This window comes from Pelodiscus sinensis, chromosome 12 (genome assembly GCF_049634645.1).
Source record: "Pelodiscus sinensis isolate JC-2024 chromosome 12, ASM4963464v1, whole genome shotgun sequence".
NCBI lineage: Eukaryota > Metazoa > Chordata > Testudines > Trionychidae > Pelodiscus > Pelodiscus sinensis.
Window position 1 is genome coordinate 407567 of NC_134722.1, and position 23470 is coordinate 431036.

The 23470-nt window shown below is 61.2% G+C and overlaps 1 protein-coding gene across 6 annotated transcripts in view; it reads right to left on the reverse strand.

The window, feature by feature from the left end:
- Positions 1 to 23470, reverse strand: part of ZFHX3 (zinc finger homeobox 3) — a 1230042-nt gene that overhangs the window by 105321 nt on the left and 1101251 nt on the right. For all 6 annotated transcript variants that reach the window (XM_075939761.1, XM_075939759.1, XM_075939760.1 and 3 more), the window contains one exon: positions 6641 to 6872. In XM_075939761.1, the coding sequence (XP_075795876.1) occupies positions 6641 to 6872 (232 nt within the window). The remainder of the gene's footprint in view (positions 1 to 6640; positions 6873 to 23470) is intronic.

The window sequence follows — 23470 nt, forward strand, 5'->3', positions numbered from 1 at the left end:
CGGTCTTTGCTGTGGGCGTCGGCACCTAGCCACGGCGCAGATTCTTCAATCTGTGCTGTGGGTGTCCTCCCTTTGGGTGCGTCCATCTGTCTGGTTGTATGGAACTGAGCAGATCGGCTTCCGTTACCACAGCGCCAGCCCCCACGCCTCCTCCACGCTACCTCTGCCCACCGTGTCCCCACCTCGGCAATAACCCTGCCCCTGAAGGGCGGGAAGGAAGGAGCCGCCCAGGCCTCTGCGCTCCCAGTGCTGGTTTCCCCTCCCTGCCTGGGCCAACAACAGAGCTCACAGGCCTTGGGAGTAAGCGAGGCGAAGCCCCCGGCTGCACTCAGCTGCTGAGCTGTGCCAGTTAAAGGCCGTGTCAGTCATCTCGGCCACACGCCCTCCCACGCACCGGGCTTGTGTCAGGTGACCGAGGGTCATGTGACAGCAAGGTGGAGGCGGCACTTCCCATGAGAGGTGTTAGGCTCCCCCAGGAGAGGGGCCAGTGGGGAGCAAGCTCTGGGTGGCTGCAGGGACCCCGCGTCCCTCTGGCAAAGTGCTGAGGGGAGCCCTGTGGCCGGGGTTGCGGAACTGGAAGGTTTCCGGGCTCTAGTGTTTCTCCTGGTGGTGCCCATTCGCCCAGGCCTCGGTGCACAGAACATGTATTCCGCACGGGGTCGGCAACGAGGAGAGGAGCACTGACCGGCTTACCAAAGCAGGCCCCGTACGAAGAGCGACCAGGAAGCAAGTGTGAAAATTCAGGGTGGGGCGGGAGGGAACAGGCACCTACTTGAGGAAGAGGCCCAACTCTCAGGACCGCCCCTGTAAAATTAAGACATCTGGTCGCCCTAACAAGCCGGGCGGGAGAATGGTCACTGAAGTGCAGATGGGACCGAACTGGGTATTCGGAGTACTGAGGCTACGGTAACAAGATGCTCCTCTTCCTCTACACACAAACACACGGGTGCGTAGCGGCCCTCTAGAGCGGAGCCGCAAACACCCGATGGGTGCGCACACACAGACACACATCGAGGAGACTGCGTTATGAACACGAGGGGAGGTTTTCAGACATGCTGGGCACTGCAGACTCCCAGCTGGTGTCTACCATAGAGCAGTGGTTCTCTGCCGGGGGGCACATCCCCCCAGGGCTACACAGAGGCCTTGCGGGGGTTCATGAACTCGTTCAGAGATTTGCCTAGTTTTACAGCAGGCTGCATAAAAGGCGCGAGTGACGTCAGTGCAAGGTAAAATGTCAACCGGACACTGACTCGTTTACACGGCTCTGTCCCACACGCTGAAGGGGAAGCCCAGTATTTATACTCCAGTCACTCATCTTAGCCGCCTCTGGCAGCATTTGCGCAGCCACAGCACGTGGGACGCTCCTGTGCTTGTCTCTGCTTTGCTTTGTAGGGAGGGGCGACCTGGGCCCGCGGACACGTCACGCCTGAGAGGAGCACGCAGGCCTGGAAGGCTGAGGCATTGCCCGAGCGAGTGAAGGCGGCAACCGAGCGCTAAGGACAACTCGCCACCCGAGAGCCTGAAGAAAGCGCCGTGCGGTCCCTCGCATGTTTCCTCCTCCGGACCGAACTCACCAACTCCCCCTTGAATCCAGAGCGAGGGGAGCGTTGGCTTCGCAGCAAGTCCAGTGGTGACATCTGCTCCAGCTCAGAGCAGAACGCATTTAGAGATTCCCTGTCAAACTGAACCCTTTCGCTCCAGATAAGCCTGCCCCCCCCCCCTCCCCTCTCTGCCCAAGGGCCCTGCTAGCTTCCTCCCCGACTACTCCGCAGCGCAGATGGAGGCCCATTACGCTGAGCACTGCACGGCCATGTGCAAGCAGCAAGCCCGGCTGCAGCACCTCAGTGTCGCTGACGGGTATCTGGAGGAGCAACCAAGACACAGCTGCAGCCTGCACGGCAGAGGGTTAGTGTCTAGCGCTGATATGCTCAGTGCTGCACAACAGCCGCTTCCCGGGGCTCTTACAGCCGGACGGGCAGGCAGAGAGCACAGGCTGCCCTGGGAAATCCACAGGGGGAGGGCTGCGTGGAGGTGTGTGATCCACAGCAAGTTAGACCCACAAAAGCAGTGCTTGGGACGGGCTTGAATGACCACAGGGTGCTGCTTAGAGCGGCGTCCCACGCGTGGGGCAGAGGGCGGGAGAAGGGAACGGCCTGGCCCTGTTCAGAGCAGGGGACGGATGTCACTAGGGCTGGAGCTCTGAAGGTGAAAACACGAAGTTTCCCGTTCTCTGGGGAGTCAGCAGAGGCGCCGAAAGACACTGAGGGCCCTGCTAATTATTCCATCCATGTGCACAATACACTTTGTTCTGTGCACTGAAGCATGTGCAGCTGTGTACCGCCAGTAAAACACAGGCTGCCAGTTGTGACACTGCGGGCGCTCTGCTCATCAGCTGGGTGGCATCTGAATCTCTCCTGGGAGGACACCCAAGCGCTCAGCTGAAGGGAACACAGGCCAAGGGCGGGATACTGGGATCCTACTGAAAGGGGTCCAAGTGCGTGTCCGTGTGGCCAAAGAGGAGGAAGACTGAGGAGCTGCATGGCTCAGTGCCTCAGTTCACAGAATCACGGGGCCAGAAGAGACCTCAGGTGGCAGAGCCCACGGCTGGCAAGGGATAGCGGGACTGTGGCTGTGTAAAAGTGTCTATCGTCTTACACCTGCCTACTGTAAGGGGAAAGAGCGCGAGAATTTCCAGGAGCCCGGGGCAGAAGAGAGAGCACAGAGAACTTAGGAACGTCTCCGCTACCGACAAACTATCCAGGAGAAAGCACTCAAGACTAGGCTCAGGTGTGGGTCTGCACAAAGATCTGAGTCACCTCCGCGAGAACGCCAGTGAGATGAACTCTGGGGGGATGAACACACCCAGCAAGACAGGGCAGAGGGAAGCGAGGTCCAGAGGGAAGGCAGACAACCTTCCAGGCAGTGCACGGCCGGCGCACGACGCAAACACGTCTGTGTATGTGAAGGGAGCACTGACTCCAACCTGGGCAAGGGGGCTGAGAGATACACCTCAGGCTGCGCGAGCTGGTGGCTGGATGCCTGCCTTCCGGCCTGCCCATGCCAAGCACAGGGAGGCGACGGTACCAGGCCCTCGCCCCACTGGCTGAGCTGGGTATGTGGTTCTCAGGAGGAGGTGGTGGCAGACCCTCAGCCCTGGACTCAGCACAGATGGATCCAGGGGCCATTCTGAGAAGTGGCCCCGCAGCACTATGGGGGCCCGATTTCAACAGGTCAGACCAGGGACCATGGTCCCATTCGTGCCAGGCACAGACACATTATGGTGCATGAGTCTCCAGAGCGGTGCTGGCCAGCCATTGCCAGACAGGGCTGAGGCCGGCCGCAGGCTGCCACTGGCTGTGTAGATGGAGCTTGCAGTCTGTTCCGTTTCAGCCCCTCGGACTGTCTCCTTCCTGCTGAAATACCTCCGGTCCCGTCTGCTGCGGGCCAGCGCCTGCACGCCGGGGCTCTGCAGACTAGGAAGGACGGGGCTACGGAGCCCATGCCGCTGCGTCTACGGGGCGTCTGTTAGTGCCGGAGCAGGTGCCGAGACTGCTGCCCTGGCTGTGCCGACCGCCAGGCTGGGCAATCTCCTCCAGCCGGGGGGTGGGGGTGGCGGCACTGGAAGTGGGCTTGGCAGGAGAGCTAAAGCACCAGCCCCAGCCAGGGTCCCTCTGCGCGGTCACGCAGAGAACGGGGCGTGGTCCAGCACGCACCTGGTGCCCTCTGGGGCAGCCCGCGAGCGAAGGCAGGCAAGATTATCGAGGCTCCACTCCGGTTCTGCACCTCCTCAGCCACGCGCCAGCTCGGCTGCTTTATTCCGCTGGGGGCCCGACAGCCTGGCACGCCCCTGGAGTCCCACGCATGCACTTCTCTCAAGGGCGGCTGGGACGGTCCTTGCAACTGAGCCCGGAGCATTGAGCTGCCCCGCAAAAGGGGCTGGCTCCTCCTCTGCAGCTTTCTTAGGTAAAGAGATTCCCCTGCATGTTTCCAGCGAGAGACCCAGAGCCATTAGGAACGGCTGTTGGGGCTTTGCAGGGCCCCGGATAGGAGTGAGAGCAGGGGTGAAAGGAGGATCCCGGAGCACTGCAGAAGGGCTAATGTAGTGCAGGGGCGGGGCGGGGCGAGCTGGGTGGGAAGCCACTAGAGCGGTGCAGGAAGCCTTCCGTTGGCGGGACCCTGGAGGCTGAAGGGGTGACCATGAGCAGCCAGCCTGGAGTTACTAACAGCAAATCCTGCCAGACCAGCTTGATTTCGCCCTTTGGCAGGCTGCCTCCTTTGGTAGCGAGGGAACGTGCTGGACCTCCGCACCACTCCCCACCCATGGCACGCTGACGGTAAGCTGGCGAAGCGTGGCTTGGGGGAACTACCGCCAGGCGGATACCCACTGGAGAATGACCACAAAGAGTAACTACAGCCGGGGGGAGAGCTCACGCTCTGTTGCGAACAACGCAGAGGCAATGGCAGGCTGCACGAGCCGCGCACAGCATGCATAGCGCCGCTCTGTGTGGCACTGGCCAGGCCTCAGCTGGAGAACCGGGTGCGTGTCAGCCACCGCTGGATGGAACGGATGGCGAGGAACCAGAAAGGAGCCAGGTGCGGGTGGGGTCACTTGGGCGTGGCTCTCGACTGTGCCCCGGACACGAAAAGGGTTCCCCACCCCGGGGTAGCTGGGAAAAGGGGAGAGGAAGCGGGGCCATGATATTCCAATATTTGAGAAGCTGTCATCAGAAGGCGGGAAGTTGCGCTCTTGCCACAGAAGACAGGACTAGAGGCAATGGGCTGAGCACAGCCCAGCAGAGTCAGCTGGAGTCTCGTGAAAACTTCCTGCCAGCAGAGCAGGAGAACGGGACAGAGCGAAGGGAGGCTGCGCAAGCTGCGCCACTGGAGGTGGTTGGCACACAACACGGCCAGCCCCCTGGCCGGGGTTACACTAGACAGGCCCTTGTGGCCCCTGCAAGCCCCACGGCTCAAGGATTCTACCACCGCTGACGCTTTATCACGGGAAGATTCTCCCCCGAGGCCTGCAAGGTTTTTAGGTAAATACGTGTGGAAAAAAGACAAGTTTGGAGCTCTCTAAAATCCTTTCCTTCTCCGCTACCAGGTTACACTTCCGTAGAACCCAGGCTGTGCTAATCCTAACAGGTCCCCAGCAGCCATAGGGTCTTCCAGGAAACAGGTAAGTCCTGAAAGTCTAAAGAGAAAACCAAAGACAAATGTGGAGAAAAGAGGCTTCCAAGCCTTTACACAGCCCAGAGGACCCAGGCCTCGCATGCTGCAGAACACACAGAGCTGCGCGACTAGTCCATACACTGCACTGGGAATTCAAAAGGTCTTCTCCGGCGGAACCCAAATCTGTTGCTACACCACCTCCTCCCGCCATAAAGTAAAGCCAAGGAGCTGACGCCACTAATGCAGCCCCAGGGGAAAGCGGGGGAGTCACTGGATAGATACCCTCCTCTCAGCCTCCACAACGCCCCTGAGCCTGCAGGCCAGTTCCTGGGTATTTTCAGGCATTTCCATTCCTCTTTGATCAACAGGCACATCAGCAACCAAACCCTCCAGCCACCCACACATCCCTAAGAGCTCCTTTTGTACTGCCCAGAGAGCGCAAGTGCTCAAGCAGACGTTCCTGGCTGCACCGAGATCAGCTTCCGGCCTGTCCCCAGAAGAGGGCTGCTCGGGGATCTGCTGACAGGCACGTTCATTTCTTTGTTTACCAAAAACGCTAATTAGCCCAAACCAAACCTTCGGTGGGGAAGGCGGCTCAGCTCCAGGAGGGAGTTTCCAGTCAAAAGCAGAGCGAGAGAAACAGCCCGTAAGGCCAGCGGCCAGCACACTCGCTTGGGATGCGGGAGAGCCCCAACCCTGCCTGAGTCAGGCAGAGTGGGCACGCTGGCCAGGGTCTCCACAACACCGGTTACTGCCTATCGGCTCTTGTGGGGCAGAAAGGGCCACTCATGCTCCGAGTTTTGCACGGTCTTGATTTCATTCCAACACAGAACAACAAAGGTCCAAATCACAACAAGCTTTCGTGAAGTCCAATTCCGCTCTCGCCAACCTGCCGACCCCTCCTTTGGCTCCCTGTCACGGGCTCACACAAGCACCACTCTTCCACGCACCCTCGCACGTGGGACGGTCCTTCCGAGCCTGTCTACAGGCGCACCCGCTCCTGAGCCAGCCCGGGCCAATCCGCCAACGGGCACAGGGCAGCAAGGCAGATACCCACCTGTCCAAGGTGGCGACTGGAGTTTGTCCCTCGCCCCCGGTGCCCCCAGTTAGATCAGGCCCTAGGCACGTACTTCGCCTGTTCCGCTAGCCCCCTAGGGAAGCCCACGGACACCTCACCAACCTGGAATTCAGGGGCACTCACATCGGCACGGGGGGGCCTGCACTGCAAGCTCTCTGAGGCAGGGGTTATATTTTCTGATATCCCGGTACCGCTCCCAGCACAACGGGCCCCTGCCCCTGCCTGGGGCTTACACGCCTACTGCAAGGAACACGAATGGTCACCGTGAAAGAGGAAGCCAGACCGTGGCAAGGGCCTGCTGGAGCTGGCTGAGAAACTGCGGATCCTGCGAGTCCCCAGGGCCCCATCCGAACACGCGCCAGCCAACAGCAATAGCCAGGAAGTGCCACTCACCGGCGTCAGCAGCTGGGCACTTGCGGATGGTGAAGATCTGACCCAGGTCCTCCTCTTCCTCGGGCAGGCCCTTCTGCAGGCGCTGCAACTTGCGCAGGCTCTCGCTGCGCTGGTGCTTCATGGAGCGCACGTGCTGCAGGAGGTTCAGCTTGGCCTTGGTGGAGTAGTTGCAGAGGACACAGTGGTAATAGCAGCTCTCGCCCTCAAGCCCGCTCTCGTGGTGCTGAAGGTGCTGGAAGAACAAGGCAGAGGCGCGAGCGCCGGAGTTAGAAGAGGCTCCACTGCGGCCTGCAGGGGCTGCCGCCCCCCATGCTGACGAAAGCCGGGCGCGAGGCCTTCCCCTGGGGCCGGCACGGGGAGGCAGCAGGGAGCGGGGCTGCGCTGCCCGTGGGCAGAGGGGCGACTGGGGGCACGGGACTGTTTTGTTTGATTAAGGGCTGCCACGTGCTCAGGCCCACCCCAAGAGCCTGTCGGCGGCCAGCACAGACCGGACACCGCGGCTGCACCACAGGACTACAGGGGCCAGCGACTCCTCCTTGAAAGGAGTGGGCCTGCTGACCCCCCTGCCTTGCAGCCCTGGCGCTGAGCCACAGAAAGGCGCCTTTTGGCGCTGGGGGGGGGCGCTGTCCCAGCGACCACGGCAGCACAGGGCAAGCCCCGGATTCCACAGCCCCCGAATCCCACCGAAACCGTTTGTGCCAGCCCCACACTTACAACTGATCACAGGACCCCGGGGCGGGCAGAGACCTCGGGAGCCATCAAGTCCAGCCCCTGCCCAACGCAGGACCAGCCCCACTCAATCAGCCCAGCCAGGGCTTTGTCCAGCTGGGACTGAAACACCCCTAGGGATGGAGACTCCACCCCTCCCCAGGGAAGCCAGCCCAGGGCTTCCCCACCCTCCTAGGGAAAGAGTTTTTCCTAATATCCGACCTAGACCCCCTCCACTGCAACTTGAGCCCATTGCTCCTTGTTCTGCCATCGGCCACCACTGAGAACAGCCTCTTTCCATCCTCTTTGAACCCCCTTCAGGAAGTTGCAGGCTGCTCTCAAATCCCCCCTCACTCTTCTCTTCTGCAGACTGAACAAGCCTTATTCCACCAGCGTCTCCTCGTAGGTCATGTGCTCCAGCCCCCTCATCATTTGTGTTGCCTCCACTGGACCCTCTCCAATGCGTCCACATCCTTCCTGTATTGGGGGACCCAGAACTGGATACAATACTCCAGGCGTGGCCTCCCCAGAGCCGAATAAAGGGGAATAATCACTTGTCCGGATCTACTAGCAATGTTACTCCGAATGCACCTCAAGATGCCATTAGCCCTTTTGGCTACAAGGGCGACTGTTGACTCATCTCCAGCTTCTCACCCACTGGAATCCCCAGGGCCTTTTCTGTAGAACTGCTGCTTAACCAGTCGGTCCCCGGCCTGTAGCAGAGCTGATCATCAGGGTTAACCCTGCAATAACTCACTGCTTGCTGCCGCCCCTAGGGTGTACTAACTCAGCGTGCTGACCCCCCTCCAAGGGAAAGAGAGCCACCATCACACCCCTCCCTGCAGATACCAAGTGCTTCCCTCCCTCCTCCGCTGCACAGGGGTGTCCGGGGGTGAGAGCTGGGACCCAGGCCCCACAGGACTGAGAGTCGAATGGCTGAAGTGGACTGGCCAGAACACACAACCTTGCAGGCTGATGGGGCCCATGCGCATTGTGTGCCCGTGCGCCTCCCCAAGTGTCATCACTGCAAGGCACTGAAGTCTTGCAGACGGCTACCAACAGTAGGGGTTGGGGCTGGGGCTGTGCCAATGGCGGGGGGGGGGGGGGTAAATGATGCAGACAGTTGAAATCCATGAATCTGCCCACGCTTGGGCACGTTAAGAGAACTTCCCACGTTTTGCGTCCAGGGAAAGGAGTCAGGGAGATAAGCAGGAGCCAAAACAGCAACGCTGGACATCAAGCCTGTTCACCGAACAAAAGGGTCAAGCCCAATGAGGAAAGGTCGAGAGAACAGGGGCTAGGAGGGGAGGCTGAAAGAACTGGGCTTGTTTTGTTCAGAAAAGAGAAGACTGAGGGGACATGAGAGCAGCTTTCAGGTTCTAAAAGGGGGTCACAAGGAGGAGGGAGAAAAATGGTTCCCCTTGGCCTCTGAGGACAGGACAAGCAGCAATGGGCTTAAACTGCAGCAAGGGAGGCTTAGGTTGGACAGGAGGAAAAACTGCCTGCCTGTCAGGGGGATTAAGCACTGGCATAAGTTGCCTGGGGGGCTGTGGAATCCCCATCACTGGGGATATTGAAGAGCAGGCTGGACAGACACCTGTCAGGGGTCATCTAGATCAGGGCTACTCAATTTTGGAAGCTCCAGGAGCTACAAGGATACTCATAGCACATGCCAAGAGCTGCAACTTACGTGTGGTTGCATATACATGCAAATATATGCAAATACAGGCAGTCCCCGGGTTACATGGATCCGACTTACATCGGATCCCTACTTACAAACGGGGTGAGGCAACCCCGCACTAGCTGCTTTCCCCCAGCAGACCAGGGAGACGCAAAGCTAGCGCCCCCCCCCCCCCCCCCCCCCCAGCAGACCAGGGAGACGCAGAGCAGCTTTTCTCAGCAGACACCTCAGCTTGAGAATAAAGGACAGAGGGAAGTGAGGTGTGGGAGAATAAAACTGAGCTCTGGAGAAATGTTTGGCTAGAGTTTCCCCTACAATATGTACCAGTTCCGACTTACATACAAATTCAACTTAAGAACAAACCTACAGTCCCTATCTTGTACGTAACCCGGGGACTGCCTGTAGCTTCTTTCACACTGACAGGCATGAATACAAAGATTAAGTCAAGATTGCACAACACACAGGCCCCATTTAAGTCAGTTCTGTTGCTATTAATAAAATGCAACATTGACCCCATTTCCACCCTTATGACAGCACTTCTACTGACAGTCCAGGAATTGAACTGCTAAACGCATCTCAACAGAAGACCAGTATAGTGACTTGCAGTTGTGGAGCATGTTCCCAGTGGAGGTGTGTTCAATGGATCCCACACTCAGGCCGTGTGCTGAGCCCCATGTAAACCCAAACTGCACTGCGGGCTGCAAACAAACGGGTCGTGGGCTGCATGTGGCCCACAGGCCACAAGTTGAGTAGCCCTGGTCTAGACCCTAGACACATTGGAGGATTGGGCCAAAAGAAATCTGAGGGGGTCCAACAAGGACGAGTGCAGAGTCCTGCCCTTGGGACGAAGAATCCCAGGCATTGGTACAGGCTGGGGACCGACTGGCTAAGCAGCAGTTCTGCAGAAAAGGCCCTGGGGGTTACAGTGGATGAGAAGCTGGATATGAGTCAACAGGCACCCTTGTAGCCAAGAGGGCCAATGGCATATTAAGATGCATTAGGAGGACCATTGCCAGCAGATCTAGGGAAGTCATTATTCCCCTGTATTCGGCTCTGGTGAGGCCACCTCTGGAGTATTGTGTCCAGTTCTGGGCCCCCACTATAGAAAGGATGTGGACGCATTGGAGAGGGTCCAGCGGAGGGCAACCAAAAGGATTAAGGGGCTGGAGCATATGACCTACGAGGAGAGGCTGAGGGGTTTGGGCTTGTTTAGTCTGCAGAAGAGAAGAGTGAGGGGGGATTTGAGAGCAGCCTTCATCTCCCTGAAGGGAGGTTCCAAAGAGGCTGGAGAGAGGCTGTTCTCAGTGGTGACAGATGGCAGAACAAGGAGCAATGGGCTCAAGTTACAGTGGGGGAGGTCTAGGTTGGATATTAGGAAAAACTTTTTCCCTAGGCAGGTAGGAAGCACTGGGATGGGTTCCCCAGGGAGGGGGTGGAATCTCCATCCCTGGAGGTGTTTAAGTCTCGGCTTGACAAAGCCCTGGCTGGGATGATTGAGTTGGGGTTGGTCCTGCTTTGAGTAGAGAGCTGGACTCATTGACATCTGAGGTCTCTGCCAGCCTTGGAATTCTAAGATGGTGCGTGGTCCTGCCGTGAGGGCAGGGGACTGGACTCGATGACCTCTCGAGGGCCCTTCCACTTCGAGTGTTCTGAGTCTAGAATTAAAAATAGTTTGCAACCTAGACATGGCATTTGGCAAGATTCTCACTCAATAAAACTACTGCAGGAAGGAAATCAGAAAGGGAGCTCCGATCTGCTGCCCAACAGACACAGTTGCGTCTTATAAATGCTCAACTAAAGAAAAGGTTACTTACCTTGGAACTGTTGTTCTTCGAGATGTGTTGCTCATGTCCATTCCAATCCAGGGTGTGCACAGAGTTCCGGAGTCTTTTTCCCCTAGCAGTATCAGTAGGGCCAGCATGGGGAGCCCCCTGGAATGGTGCCGGCATAACAGTGCATATATACCCCTGCTGGCCCCTCACCTCCTCAGTTCCTTCTTGCGTAATGGCTCTGACAAAGGGGAGGTGGGTGGGATTGGAATGGACATGAGCAACACATCTTGAAGAACAACAGTTACAAGGTGAGTAACCTTTTCTTCTTCTTCGAGTGGTAGCTCATGCCCATTCCAATCAGGTGATTCTCAAACCATATCCCTGGTGGTGGGGTCGGAGAATAACAGTGTTTATTTGTCCACAGATTTTAACACCGCCCTGCCCACTGATGCATCTTCCTTGGCGTGCTGCGTAATCGCATAGTGTTTTGAAAAGGTATGGACTGAGGACCATGTGGCTGCCCTACACATATCAACAATCGGCACCTGAGCCAAGAATGCCGCTGACCCCACCTGTGCCCTTGTGGAGTGTGCCGTTATTGGGGGGTGTCCTTACCCGCCCCTTGGTAGCATTCTCTAATGCTGGAGTTAATCCACGATGACAGGCACTGGGCCGAAATAGGGGATCCTTTCATTCTTTCCGCGATGGAAATAAAAAGCTGTACCGATATACGAAAGTCTTTTGTCCATTCAATGTAAAAAGCTCCTCCTCACATCAAGGCAGTGCAAATTCTGCTCTCTAGCCAACGAATGAGGCTTAGGGAAAAACACGGGTAGGAAAATGTCCTGGGATGTAGGGAAGTGGGAAACTACTTTGGGAAGGAAAGCCGGGTGAGGTGGCAGTGAGACTTTATCTTTGAAGAAGACCGTATATAGTGGCTCTGAGGTCAGCACCTGGAGCTCTGATACTTTTCTAGCCAAGGTTATCGCTACACAGAACGCTTCCTTCCTCGATAGGTGCTTTAACGAACAAGTGGCTAGAGACTCGAATGGTGGTCACACGAGCCCCTTAAGGACCACACTGAGGTCCCACGGCGGAACCGGGGAGCGTGTGTATGGCAATAGTCTGTCAACCCCTCTCAGAAACCTCTTAACCATGTGGTTGGTGAAAACTGACCTCCCGCCCTCACCGTGGTGAAAGGCCGTGATTGCTGCGAGGTAGACCCTCGGAGGAAGCAGCAAGGCCCTGACTCCTGAGGTATAATATCAGCGGGATACCGGCCGTGGTTGGTTCAATTCCCCTTCTCAGTGACCATGCAGTGAATTTCCTCCATTTGGCTTCAGATAGGGCCCTTGTGGATGGTTTCCTACTTTCCAGTAACACTCTCTAGACCGTCGCTGAACAATCCCGTTCTAGTGCGGACAGCCACTCAGGAACCAAGCTGTGAGATGGAGGGCTGTCAGGTTGGCATGGCATAAGGTTCCTTGCCCCAGGCCCTGCGTGATCAGGTTCGGGACTAGAGGCAGGTGTACTGACAACTCCCGCAGGGTGGAGAACCAGTGTTGCCTCGGCCACATTGGCGCTATCATAGTCACCTTTGCCTTGAATCGTCTGACCCTGAGGAGGGTGTCCTGTATCAGTGGAAAGGGAGGGAATGTGTACAGGAGCTGGAGTGGCCAGTGTTTGTGGAGAGCGTCACCTATGGACCCCACGCCCTGGCCCATTGGAGAGCAGAAGTTCTGGCACTGGCCGTTGGTCCTGGATGCGAAAAGGTCCAGAAGGGGATAGCCCCAGTTTTGGAAGACTTCCTCTAGAACATCCCTTCTGATCATCCACTCGTGGACTTGAAAGGATCGACTGAGTTTTTCTGCTAGAGTGTTGCTGGATCCGGGGAGGTAAGTTGCTTGCAGATGGATACCCCTGAAAATACAGGTCTCCAATAGCCACAAGGCCTCTCTGCTCAGGGGGGAGGATCGGGTGCCCCCCTGCCTGTTTATATAGAACAGGGCCATGGTGTTGTCGGTCAGAACTTCCACTACCCTGTTCTCCAGGTAGGGCAGGAAGGCTTGGCATGCTAATCTGACAGCCCTGAGCTCTTTTACATTTATGTGCAATCTCTACTCTGGTGACCATAACCTCTGCATCCGGAGAGTCCCTAGGTGGTCTCCCCAGCCGGCATCCGATGCATCTGTCACCACTTGCACGGACGAGGCTTGTTTGGTGAAAGGCACCCCTGCACACACTACGTCCTCTTGCATCCACCAGGCCAGGGATTGCAGAACCCCTTCTGGGATCATGACTACCATGTCCAGTGAGTACTGTGGACAGAGTGAAGCCAATCCTGCAGCGGGCAAAGCCTGAATCTGGCATGTGTCACCACGTATGTGCAGGTCGCCATGTGACCCAGAAGTCGCATGCAGTTGTGGGCCATAGTTATGGGTGATTTGTGGAGGTCCATGATCATCAATCGCAAGGTCTGAAATCTGTGATTGGGTAGGGAAGCCGTCTCCGATGTGGAGTCTAGATGGGCTCCCACAAACTCTATTATTTGAGTAGGTATTGCAGTGGATTTTTCTTCATTTATTATGAGGCCCAATTCGAGGAACAGACTTCTGGCATTTGTGATGTGCCCCATCACTTGCTCTCGGGAGGATTCGCATATCAGCCAGTCGTCCAGATAAGGAAAGACATGTATTCCCTGGCGCCTTATAAAAACCACGACCGGTGTCATGCATTTTGTAAATACCCTCGGTGCTGAGAACAGGCCAAAAAGCAGTGCTGAGAACCGGAAATGTTCCATGCCCACCACAAATCTCAGGAATCTTCCGTGCGCAGGTGCAATGGTGATATGGAAGTAGGCATCTTTCAAGTCAAGGGCAGCGTACCAATCCCCCTTTAGGGAAGGGATAATTGAGGATAGGGTGAGCATTCTGAATTTCGTTTTCTTTACGAAAGCATTTAGAGCTCTCTGGTCTAGAATGGGACAGAGACCTCCCTTTGCCTTTGAGATTAGGAAATATCTGGAATAGAAGCCCTTGCCTCTGAACTCCGGAGGGACTGGTTCCACTGCTCCTTGGTGTAGAAGTTTTGTTACCTCTTGTGTGAGCAGGATTCGTGAGATGGGTCCCTGAAGAGGGACGGGTAGGGAAAGGGGGCAGAGGTAGGAGTAGCCGTAAAGGGGATATAGTATCCCTTCGCTACCTGGCTCAGGACCCATTAGTCCGAAGTTATACTTGACCAGGCCTGGTACAAACGGGAGAGGCATGGGAAAGGCAGAAAACGAAAAGGAGTTGGAGTGGTACGCTGTCCTCGACCGTGCCTTCAAAACGATGGCTTAGCCTGGTGACCCTGAGACGTGATCGGTCCCCTGTTGTGCTCGGACCTGGAAGCCCATCACCTGCCTCGGGGTTGGTTATGGCGACCGTTCCCACGGCCCCTTCTCCTCCCCCTATCTATAGTAAAGCCCAAAGGAAGGGCCTCGAACCCGGTCTAGGGTTTAGTGGTCTCCTTACAGGCCCGGGCGTATGAATCCCAGGGACTTTAGGGTCGCTCTCAAGTCCTTCAGGCTGTGCAGCTTAGAGTCCGTTTGTTTGGAGAAAAGTCTCCCCTCCTTCGAAAGGGAGGTCGTCTTACAATGTGGTTTGCACTTCAGGGGGAATGCCCGACACCAGCAACCACGCGTTTCTCCTCATTACAACGGCAGTAGCCATTATCCTGGCCACTGAGTCTGCAGAATCGAGGGCCGCCTGTTAGGTCGCATGGGCCACCGTTTTGCCTTCTTCAGTCAAGGCCGCAAACTCCTGGAGGGACTCCTGTGGAAGGCAGTCCTTGAATTTGTCCATGGCCGACCACGTATTAAAAGTGTACCGCCCCAGCATGGCCTGCTGGTTCGCAATACGCAGTTGCAATCCCCCGGTGGCATAGGTTTTCCTGCCCAACAGGTCCAACTTCTTGGGCTCTTTTGCCTTGGGAGTAGGACCCGGTGGACCCTGGCGTTCCCTCTGTCCCGCTGGGACCCTATAGAACCCAGGGGAGGGTGTGATGAAAGGTATTCATTGCCCATTTGGGGGAAAAAATGTCTCTCCACTCCTTTCTGTGTGAGAGGAATGGAGGTAGGAGTCAATCACAATGTCTTTGACATTTTCTCTACTGTCCTGTTACAAGGCAGCGCCACCCTCCCCGGGGCGCTGGGGGAGAGGATGTCCACCATTGGATCTGTGTCTTGTTGGACTTCCTCTACCTTCACTGCCAGGTTCGTAGTCAGCCTCCTCAACAGCTCCTGATGTGCTCTCGCGTCCATCGACAGGAGCGAGGGGGCTGGATCTCCAAGGGCATCATCAGGGGACGATGACAATGAGTCCCTCAAGATGGGGTCAACCCCCATCGACTTGTCACGGTGGCTTGCCTGTACAGATGTCAGCTCCTACATGGTGGACTGGTGGGCAACCCCAACGTCACTCATGTCACCTGCTTCAGTTGGACTAGAAGTAGACGCCGTTGTCGACTTTTCCACTTCCAATGCTGGGGCACGATGAAGCGGTGTTGCCGATAGAGGGGACCCTCGTCTCAAGGATCCCAACACTGATACCATCAGGGGTAGGCCGTGGGCCTGATGGTATGCCCAAGGAGTCCAGATGGGCCATTGCTGCGGTGGCCAAGCGTACATTTGAGGCCTTGTCTCTTGCGAGGTTCTGTGATGGGATCGTGAGTAGTGTCTGGACCTTGACCTATAGGAAGCCGTGCCCCATCTTAAGGGCTCCGCTTCCGACTTGGATGAATAATCCGAGGCAGACCATGGTAGGGCAGACCTCTACTCTCTCTCTGGTGTTGAGCAATCGCCCCTTGGTTTCCCACGAAATGTCATGGGTGATGCCGGAGGCAATATGGTCTGTGCCAACATCCCATATGCAGGTACCGTAGCTTGCGCGCTCGGAGCCAGAGGTGCCGGATGAGGCGGTACATTAGCTGCTCGCAACGCCGTCCACATGGTGGATAACAGCAACATCAAGGGCTGCGTCAGTAGTGAGAAAACTGGCGCCGGCAGTACCGAGGACAGTGCATGACTCAGCGCCGGGGTCGCTATGGGTGTGGGAATCGGGAAGAGCATGGGGGTTGGTACCGGTGCCTCTGATGGTGCCGGTGCCAGTGCCCTTGTTGCTACCGGTGCCACTGTTGGCGCTGGGCACTATACAGGGTACGGTACCGGGTACAATACGGGGTACGGTGCCGGCTGAGCAATGTCCTGGAGTCCGGGGGTGGGAGTCCCAAGACACACAGGCGGTGGCGGTACCAGGAACAGGGAAGGTGCCACGGTTGAGGTCAGCACCATAATATTAGGTCTCCAATGCCCGGTCAGGGTGACCGGTACCAGGGTGGTGAGGCGTCGTGGGTCCAGTACCATGGGCAACAGCGGCTCCCGAGTGGTCATTGCTATAAGGTCCCGAGCCACATCAAAAGTTTCCGGGGTCGAGGGTCTCAGTTCTGGGAGCAGTCCTTCAGCTTCTCCCCTCAAGGGACAGCGAGTATGGCCCGACTCCTTACGTGGCTCCCTAGGAGTCCTTAGAGCGCACTTTCTGGCCCCTCTTTTCCGGGGATCTGCCTTTGGCATCCTTTGGGCTCCTCTGTACCGGGGAGTAGGATCGGTGCTGCGAAGCCTTGGTCTTATGCTTCACTGAAGCCAGAGCGCCCTCTGTGACCGAGGAGTGGGTGCCCCACACTGACTGAGGCCCCTCTGGTGCTGGCGGTTGCAAAGAAGACTCCATGAAGAGCCTCTTCAGTTTGGCGTCTCTTTCTCTCCTGGTCCTAGGCTTGAACCCCCTACAGAGTTTACAAATCTGTGTGGAGTGTGTCTCCCCCAAGCGCCTTAGGCAGGAGTCATGGGGGTCGCCAACAGGCTTAGGCTTAAGGCAGGACGTGTACTGCTTAAAGCCGTGGGGCCCTGGCATCCCCTCCCCGGCCAGGAGAGGAGTAGGGGATAACAGTCCCCCTTATAACCAACTTGGAACCAAACTATTTACACTATAAACTAAAAACGACCAGAAACGTAACTAATTACACAAAGCGAGGGGTAGACTGATCGTCTAGAGCGCTCCAGCTACCGTCACAGGGTGAGGGGCCACCAGGGGTATATATGCACCCATATGCCGGCACCACTCCAGGGCGCTCCCCCTGCTGGCCCTACGGATACTGCCAGGGGAAAAAGGCCCCGGAACCCCGTGCACACGGCGCACACACACCCGACTGGAATGGACACGAGCAAGCACTCGAAGAAGAACCAACCATTAAAGAGAAGCAGCCCATGAATGCAGCAAGCCCCGCCGCAGGGAGGCCGGAAGAGCCCACGGGAGCAGAGGTGCAGAGCGGAGCAGCGCATGGCACAGTTCTGTTTGTAAAGAGAAGGCTTCGTGCCTGCCACGCCAGGTTTCATCCCCTTGGAATCACACACACGTAGCAGGATGACCCAGAAGGAGGCAGGGACAGAGAAGTGCACTAGCAACAACCTCCTTCTCTAATCACTGAGCCAGCTACAGGAAAGCAGCTTCCCTCCCTCCCAACCGAGCGCGTGCAGGACAGCGACCCCCTTGTGCAGCCAGCGAAGCCAGCGAAGCCAGGTCTCAGACCCCGAGTCACTGGGGAAAGGAGCGAATGCTATTTCCCGCAGTGCTGCGACTCCCCAGGCTGGCGCACAGAGCCCGGCGAGACAGCCAGGCACGAATTGGTGCGCTCAGTGGCCGGGAGGGCCCAGCCCAGCCCACTGCGCGTCTCCGTCTGAGTAGTCGGACTGCTGCCTCCACTGCCGGGCGCCGCTTCCCCTGCTAAGGTCAGCAGTGACAGTAGGGCAAAGGCCAAGGAAGAATCCCAGGCCAAGCCATTTGGGGCTTGCCCGCTCGGGCATTCAGCAGTAAGCCAAGTCCTCCCCACTCCCCCGCGCGGTCCTGCCCCACGAGCCTCCATTCGCAGCACACAGCCCCTCTGCCCCACACCCCGCAGCACACGGCCCCTCGGCCCCGCGCCCTGCAGCACACGGCCCCTCGGCCCCGCGCCCTGCAGCACACGGCCCCTCTGTCCCGCGCCCTGCAGCACACGGCCCCTCTGTCCCGCGCCCCGCAGCACACAGCCCCTCGGCCCCGCGCCCCACAGCACACGGCCCCTCGGCCCCGCGCCCCACAGCACACGGCCCCTCGGCCCCGCGCCCCGCAGCACACGTCCCCTCTGCCCCGCGCCCTGCAGCACACGTCCCCTCTGCCCTGCGCCCTGCAGCACACGTCCCCTCTGCCCTGCGCCCTGCAGCACACGGCCTACTCCCCACAGCACACAGCCCCTCTGCCCCGCGCCCTGCAGCACACGTCCCCTCTGCCCCGCGCCCTGCAGCACATGGCCTACTCCCCACAGCACACGCCCCCTCTGCCCCGCGCCCTGCAGCACACGGCCTACTCCCCACAGCACACGCCCCCTCTGCCCCGCGCCCTGCAGCACACTGCCTACTCCCCACAGCACACGGCCCCTCGGCTCCGCGCCCTGCAGCACACTGCCTACTCCCCGCAGCACACGCCCCCTCGGCCCCACGCCCTGCAGCACACGGCCTACTCCCCGCAGCACACGCCCCCTCTGCCCCGCGCCCTGCAGCACACTGCCTACTCCCCGCAGCACACGCCCCCTCGGCCCCACGCCCTGCAGCACACTGCCTACTCCCCGCAGCACACGCCCCCTCTGCCCCGCGCCCTGCAGCACACTGCCTACTCCCCGCAGCACACGCCCCCTCGGCCCCACGCCCTGCAGCACACTGCCTACTCCCCGCAGCACACGCCCCCTCTGCCCTGCGCCCTGCAGCACACTGCCTACTCCCCACAGCACACGCCCCCTCGGCCCCGCGCCCTGCAGCACATGGCCTACTCCCTGCAGCACACGCCCCCTCTGCCCCGCGCCCTGCAGCACACGGCCTACTCCCCGCAGCACACGCCCCCTCTGCCCTGCGCCCTGCAGCACACTGCCTACTCCCCACAGCACACGCCCCCTCGGCCCCGCGCCCTGCAGCACATGGCCTACTCCCTGCAGCACACGCCCCCTCTGCCCTGCGCCCTGCAGCACACTGCCTACTCCCCGCAGCACACGCCCCCTCTGCCCCGCGCCCTGCAGCACACTGCCTACTCCCCGCAGCACACGCCCCCTCGGCCCCACGCCCTGCAGCACACTGCCTACTCCCCGCAGCACACGCCCCCTCGGCCCCACGCCCTGCAGCACACTGCCTACTCCCCGCAGCACACGCCCCCTCTGCCCTGCGCCCTGCAGCACACTGCCTACTCCCCGCAGCACACGCCCCCTCTGCCCCGCGCCCTGCAGCACACTGCCTACTCCCCGCAGCACACGCCCCCTCTGCCCCGCGCCCTGCAGCACACTGCCTACTCCCCACAGCACACGCCCCCTCTGCCCCGCGCCCTGCAGCACACTGCCTACTCCCTGCAGCACACGCCCCCTCTGCCCTGCGCCCTGCAGCACACTGCCTACTCCCCACAGCACACGCCCCCTCTGCCCCGCGCCCTGCAGCACACTGCCTACTCCCCGCAGCACACGCCCCCTCGGCCCCACGCCCTGCAGCACACTGCCTACTCCCCGCAGCACACGCCCCCTCTGCCCCGCGCCCTGCAGCACACTGCCTACTCCCCACAGCACACGGCCCCTCGGCTCTGCGCCCTGCAGCACACTGCCTACTCCCCGCAGCACACGCCCCCTCGGCCCCGCGCCCTGCAGCACACTGCCTACTCCCCGCAGCACACGCCCCCTCGGCCCCGCGCCCTGCAGCACACGGCCTACTCCCCGCAGCACACGCCCCCTCTGCCCCGCGCCCTGCAGCACACTGCCTACTCCCTGCAGCACACGCCCCCTCTGCCCTGCGCCCTGCAGCACACTGCCTACTCCCCACAGCACACGGCCCCTCGGCTCCGCGCCCTGCAGCACACTGCCTACTCCCCGCAGCACACGCCCCCTCTGCCCCGCGCCCTGCAGCACACTGCCTACTCCCCGCAGCACACGGCCCCTCGGCTCCGCGCCCTGCAGCACACTGCCTACTCCCCGCAGCACACGGCCCCTCGGCCCCGCGCCCTGCAGCACACTGCCTACTCCCCGCAGCACACGCCCCCTCTGCCCCGCGCCCTGCAGCACACTGCCTACTCCCCGCAGCACACGGCCCCTCGGCTCCGCGCCCTGCAGCACACTGCCTACTCCCCGCAGCACACGCCCCCTCGGCCCCGCGCCCTGCAGCACACGGCCTACTCCCCACAGCACACGCCCCCTCTGCCCCACGCCCTGCAGCACACTGCCTACTCCCCACAGCACACGCCCCCTCTGCCCCACGCCCTGCAGCACACTGCCTACTCCCCGCAGCACACGCCCCCTCTGCCCCGCGCCCTGCAGCACACTGCCTACTCCCCGCAGCACACGGCCCCTCGGCTCCGCGCCCTGCAGCACACTGCCTACTCCCCGCAGCACACGCCCCCTCGGCCCCGCGCCCTGCAGCACACGGCCTACTCCCCACAGCACACGCCCCCTCTGCCCCACGCCCTGCAGCACACGGCCTACTCCCCACAGCACACGCCCCCTCTGCCCCACGCCCTGCAGCACACTGCCTACTCCCCGCAGCACACGGCCCCTCGGCTCCGCGCCCTGCAGCACACGGCCTACTCCCCGCAGCACACTGCCTACTCCCCACAGCACACGGCCCCTCGGCCCCGCGCTCTGCAGCACACGGCCTCTTGGCCCTGTACCCGCAGCTTACAGTCCCGCATCCCACAGCACACGGCCCCTCTGGTGCCCTTGGAGAAACCTGCCCGAGCCCCGCCTCTCTCGCGGCACGTGACTCTGCGCCCGTCTGCTCCGCCCTGGCCCAGCCGCTGCCCCACGTGTGCAGCCCAAGCGGAGGAGAGCCTCGGCGGAGATTAGACTGGCGCCTGCCGGGCTCAGCCAGCCCAGGCCTGAGATTCCTGCCCCTGCCCAGGAGCTCCCACTCCCCAGAGGCCACACGTATTTGCTCCCATGAGGGCAGAAGCCTCCCACGTGCTGGTGGCACCAATTTCTAATTCTGGGGCCTCACAGGAGAGGCAGATGCAGCAATTGCCGAACTGGTCCGTCCCGCCCGGTTTCTGCCTCCGGCTGCACCCACTCCAGCCGCTCCAGATGGTGCAAGAAACCCCCAGAAGGCAACTGCGGAAGAAGCGGAGCGTTTACTTCTGGCCCCCAGGCAGAGGCTAGCGCCCACGGCGACACGAAGGGCAGAGCTTCTAGCCGCGCACTGGCCACATTCACAGCCAGCTCTCTGGGGCAGCTTTCCTGACAGGGAGAACTGCTGGGCGCCCGCCGCAGCCGGCCAGGGGGCAGGACGCCCCCTCCCAGAGACCGGCACAAATCTCACGGATTGCCCTGGGGTCGGGGTACATTTGAAACAACTTCAGCAATGTAGCTCCTCGTGCAGCGTCCCTGCCCAGGGAGTCCTGGTCTGAGGCTGTGGGCAGTAGCCAGGGACCTGACCTCGCAGGCCAGCTCACTAACTGCTGCATCCTGCAGCCAAGTCAAAACCCAGCACCGCCCCCGCCCACCAGTCCTGGAGGCACTGCCCCTGGCCTCCCACCCCGAGGAGGAGCCACCCCTGTCCACCTGCCCGCTGAGGAGGCACCGCCCCTGACTGCCTGTCCCGGAGGCACCGCCCCCGCCCTCCCGCCCGCTGCAGAGGCACCGCCCCCGCCCTCCCGCCCGCTGCGGAGGCACCGCCCCCGCCCTCCCGCCCGCTGCAAAGGCACCGCCCCCGCCCTCCCGCCCGCTGCGGAGGCACCGCCCCCGCCCTCCCGCCCGCTGCGGAGGCACCGCCCCCGCCCTCCCGCCCGCTGCGGAGGCACCGCCCCCGCCCTCCCGCCCGCTGCGGAGGCACCGCCCCCGCCCTCCCGCCCGCTGCAAAGGCACCGCCCCCGCCCTCCCGCCCGCTGCGGAGGCACCGCCCCCGCCCTCCCGCCCGCTGCAAAGGCACCGCCCCCGCCCTCCCGCCCGCTGCGGAGGCACCGCCCCCGCCCTCCCGCCCGCTGCGGAGGCACCGCCCCCGCCCTCCCGCCCGCTGCAGAGGCACCGCCCCCGCCCTCCCGCCCGCTGCAAAGGCACCGCCCCCGCCCTCCCGCCCGCTGCGGGGGCACCGCCCCCGTCCTCCCGCCCGCTGCGGAGGCACCGCCCCCGCCCTCCCGCCCGCTGCGGAGGCACCGCCCCCGCCCTCCCGCCCGCTGCGGAGGCACCGCCCCCGCCCTCCCGCCCGCTGCGGAGGCACCGCCCCCGCCCTCCCGCCCGCTGCAGAGGCACCGCCCCCGCCCTCCCGCCCGCTGCAAAGGCACCGCCCCCGCCCTCCCGCCCGCTGCGGGGGCACCGCCCCCGTCCTCCCGCCCGCTGCAGAGGCACCGCCCCCGCCCTCCCGCCCGCTGAGGAGGCACCGCCCTCCCGCCCGCTGAGGAGGCACCGCCCTCCCGCCCGCTGAGGAGGCACCGCCCCCGCCCTCCCGCCCGCTGCAGAGGCACCGCCCCCGCCCTCCCGCCCGCTGCAAAGGCACCGCCCCCGCCCTCCCGCCCGCTGCGGGGGCACCGCCCCCGTCCTCCCGCCCGCTGCAGAGGCACCGCCCCCGCCCTCCCCGCCCGCTGAGGAGGCACCGCCCTCCCGCCCGCTGAGGAGGCACCGCCCTCCCGCCCGCTGAGGAGGCACCGCCCCCGCCCTCCCGCCCGCTGCGGAGGCACCGCCCCCGCCCTCCCGCCCGCTGCAGAGGCACCGCCCCCGTCCTCCCGCCCGCTGCAGAGGCACCGCCCCCGTCCTCCCGCCCGCTGCAGAGGCACCGCCCCCGTCCTCCCGCCCGCTGCAGAGGCACCGCCCCCGCCCTCCCGCCCGCTGCGGAGGCACCGCCCCCGCCCTCCCGCCCGCTGCAAAGGCACCGCCCCCGCCCTCCCGCCCGCTGCGGAGGCACCGCCCCCGCCCTCCCGCCCGCTGCGGAGGCACCGCCCCCGCCCTCCTGCCCGCTGCAGAGGCACCGCCCCCGTCCTCCCGCCCGCTGCGGAGTCACCGCCACCGCCCCCCGCCCTCCCGCCTGCTGCAGAGGCACCGCCCCTGCCCTCCCACCCACTGCGGAGGCACCGCCCCCGTCCTCCCGCCCGCTGCGGAGGCACCGCCCCTGCCCTCCCGCCACAGAGGAGCCGCCCCCGCCCACCAACTGCGGAGGTGACACATTCCCAGTATTGTGATTTCACTGCAGAACTATACCAGACGAAAGTCATGCACCTGCAATTTTTAGCTGGGGCGTTACTGAAAACGCTGAAACACGCAGATAGATAAGTACAGTTAATGGCCCATCACGGAGCAAAGCTTTCCCCAGATGAGAATTTTTCCCTTACACAAAGCACAAATTTAGAAGACTAAACAAGAAGTTTCATTAGCCGGGAAAAAAGCTGAAGAATCCATTGCTCCCAAGGAAGCTAACCAACTTTGGTCAGAGCATTGATTTCTGTAAGTCTGACGGGGCTGCTAACCCCCCGCCCTCTCACCCCACCTTCCAACAATAGGAAACCACTAACATCTGGTTCTTCACGCATGGAATGCACAATATTGATTCGATTTAGTCAAAGCTCCACTTAAAAGTAGAAACAGGCAGAAGCA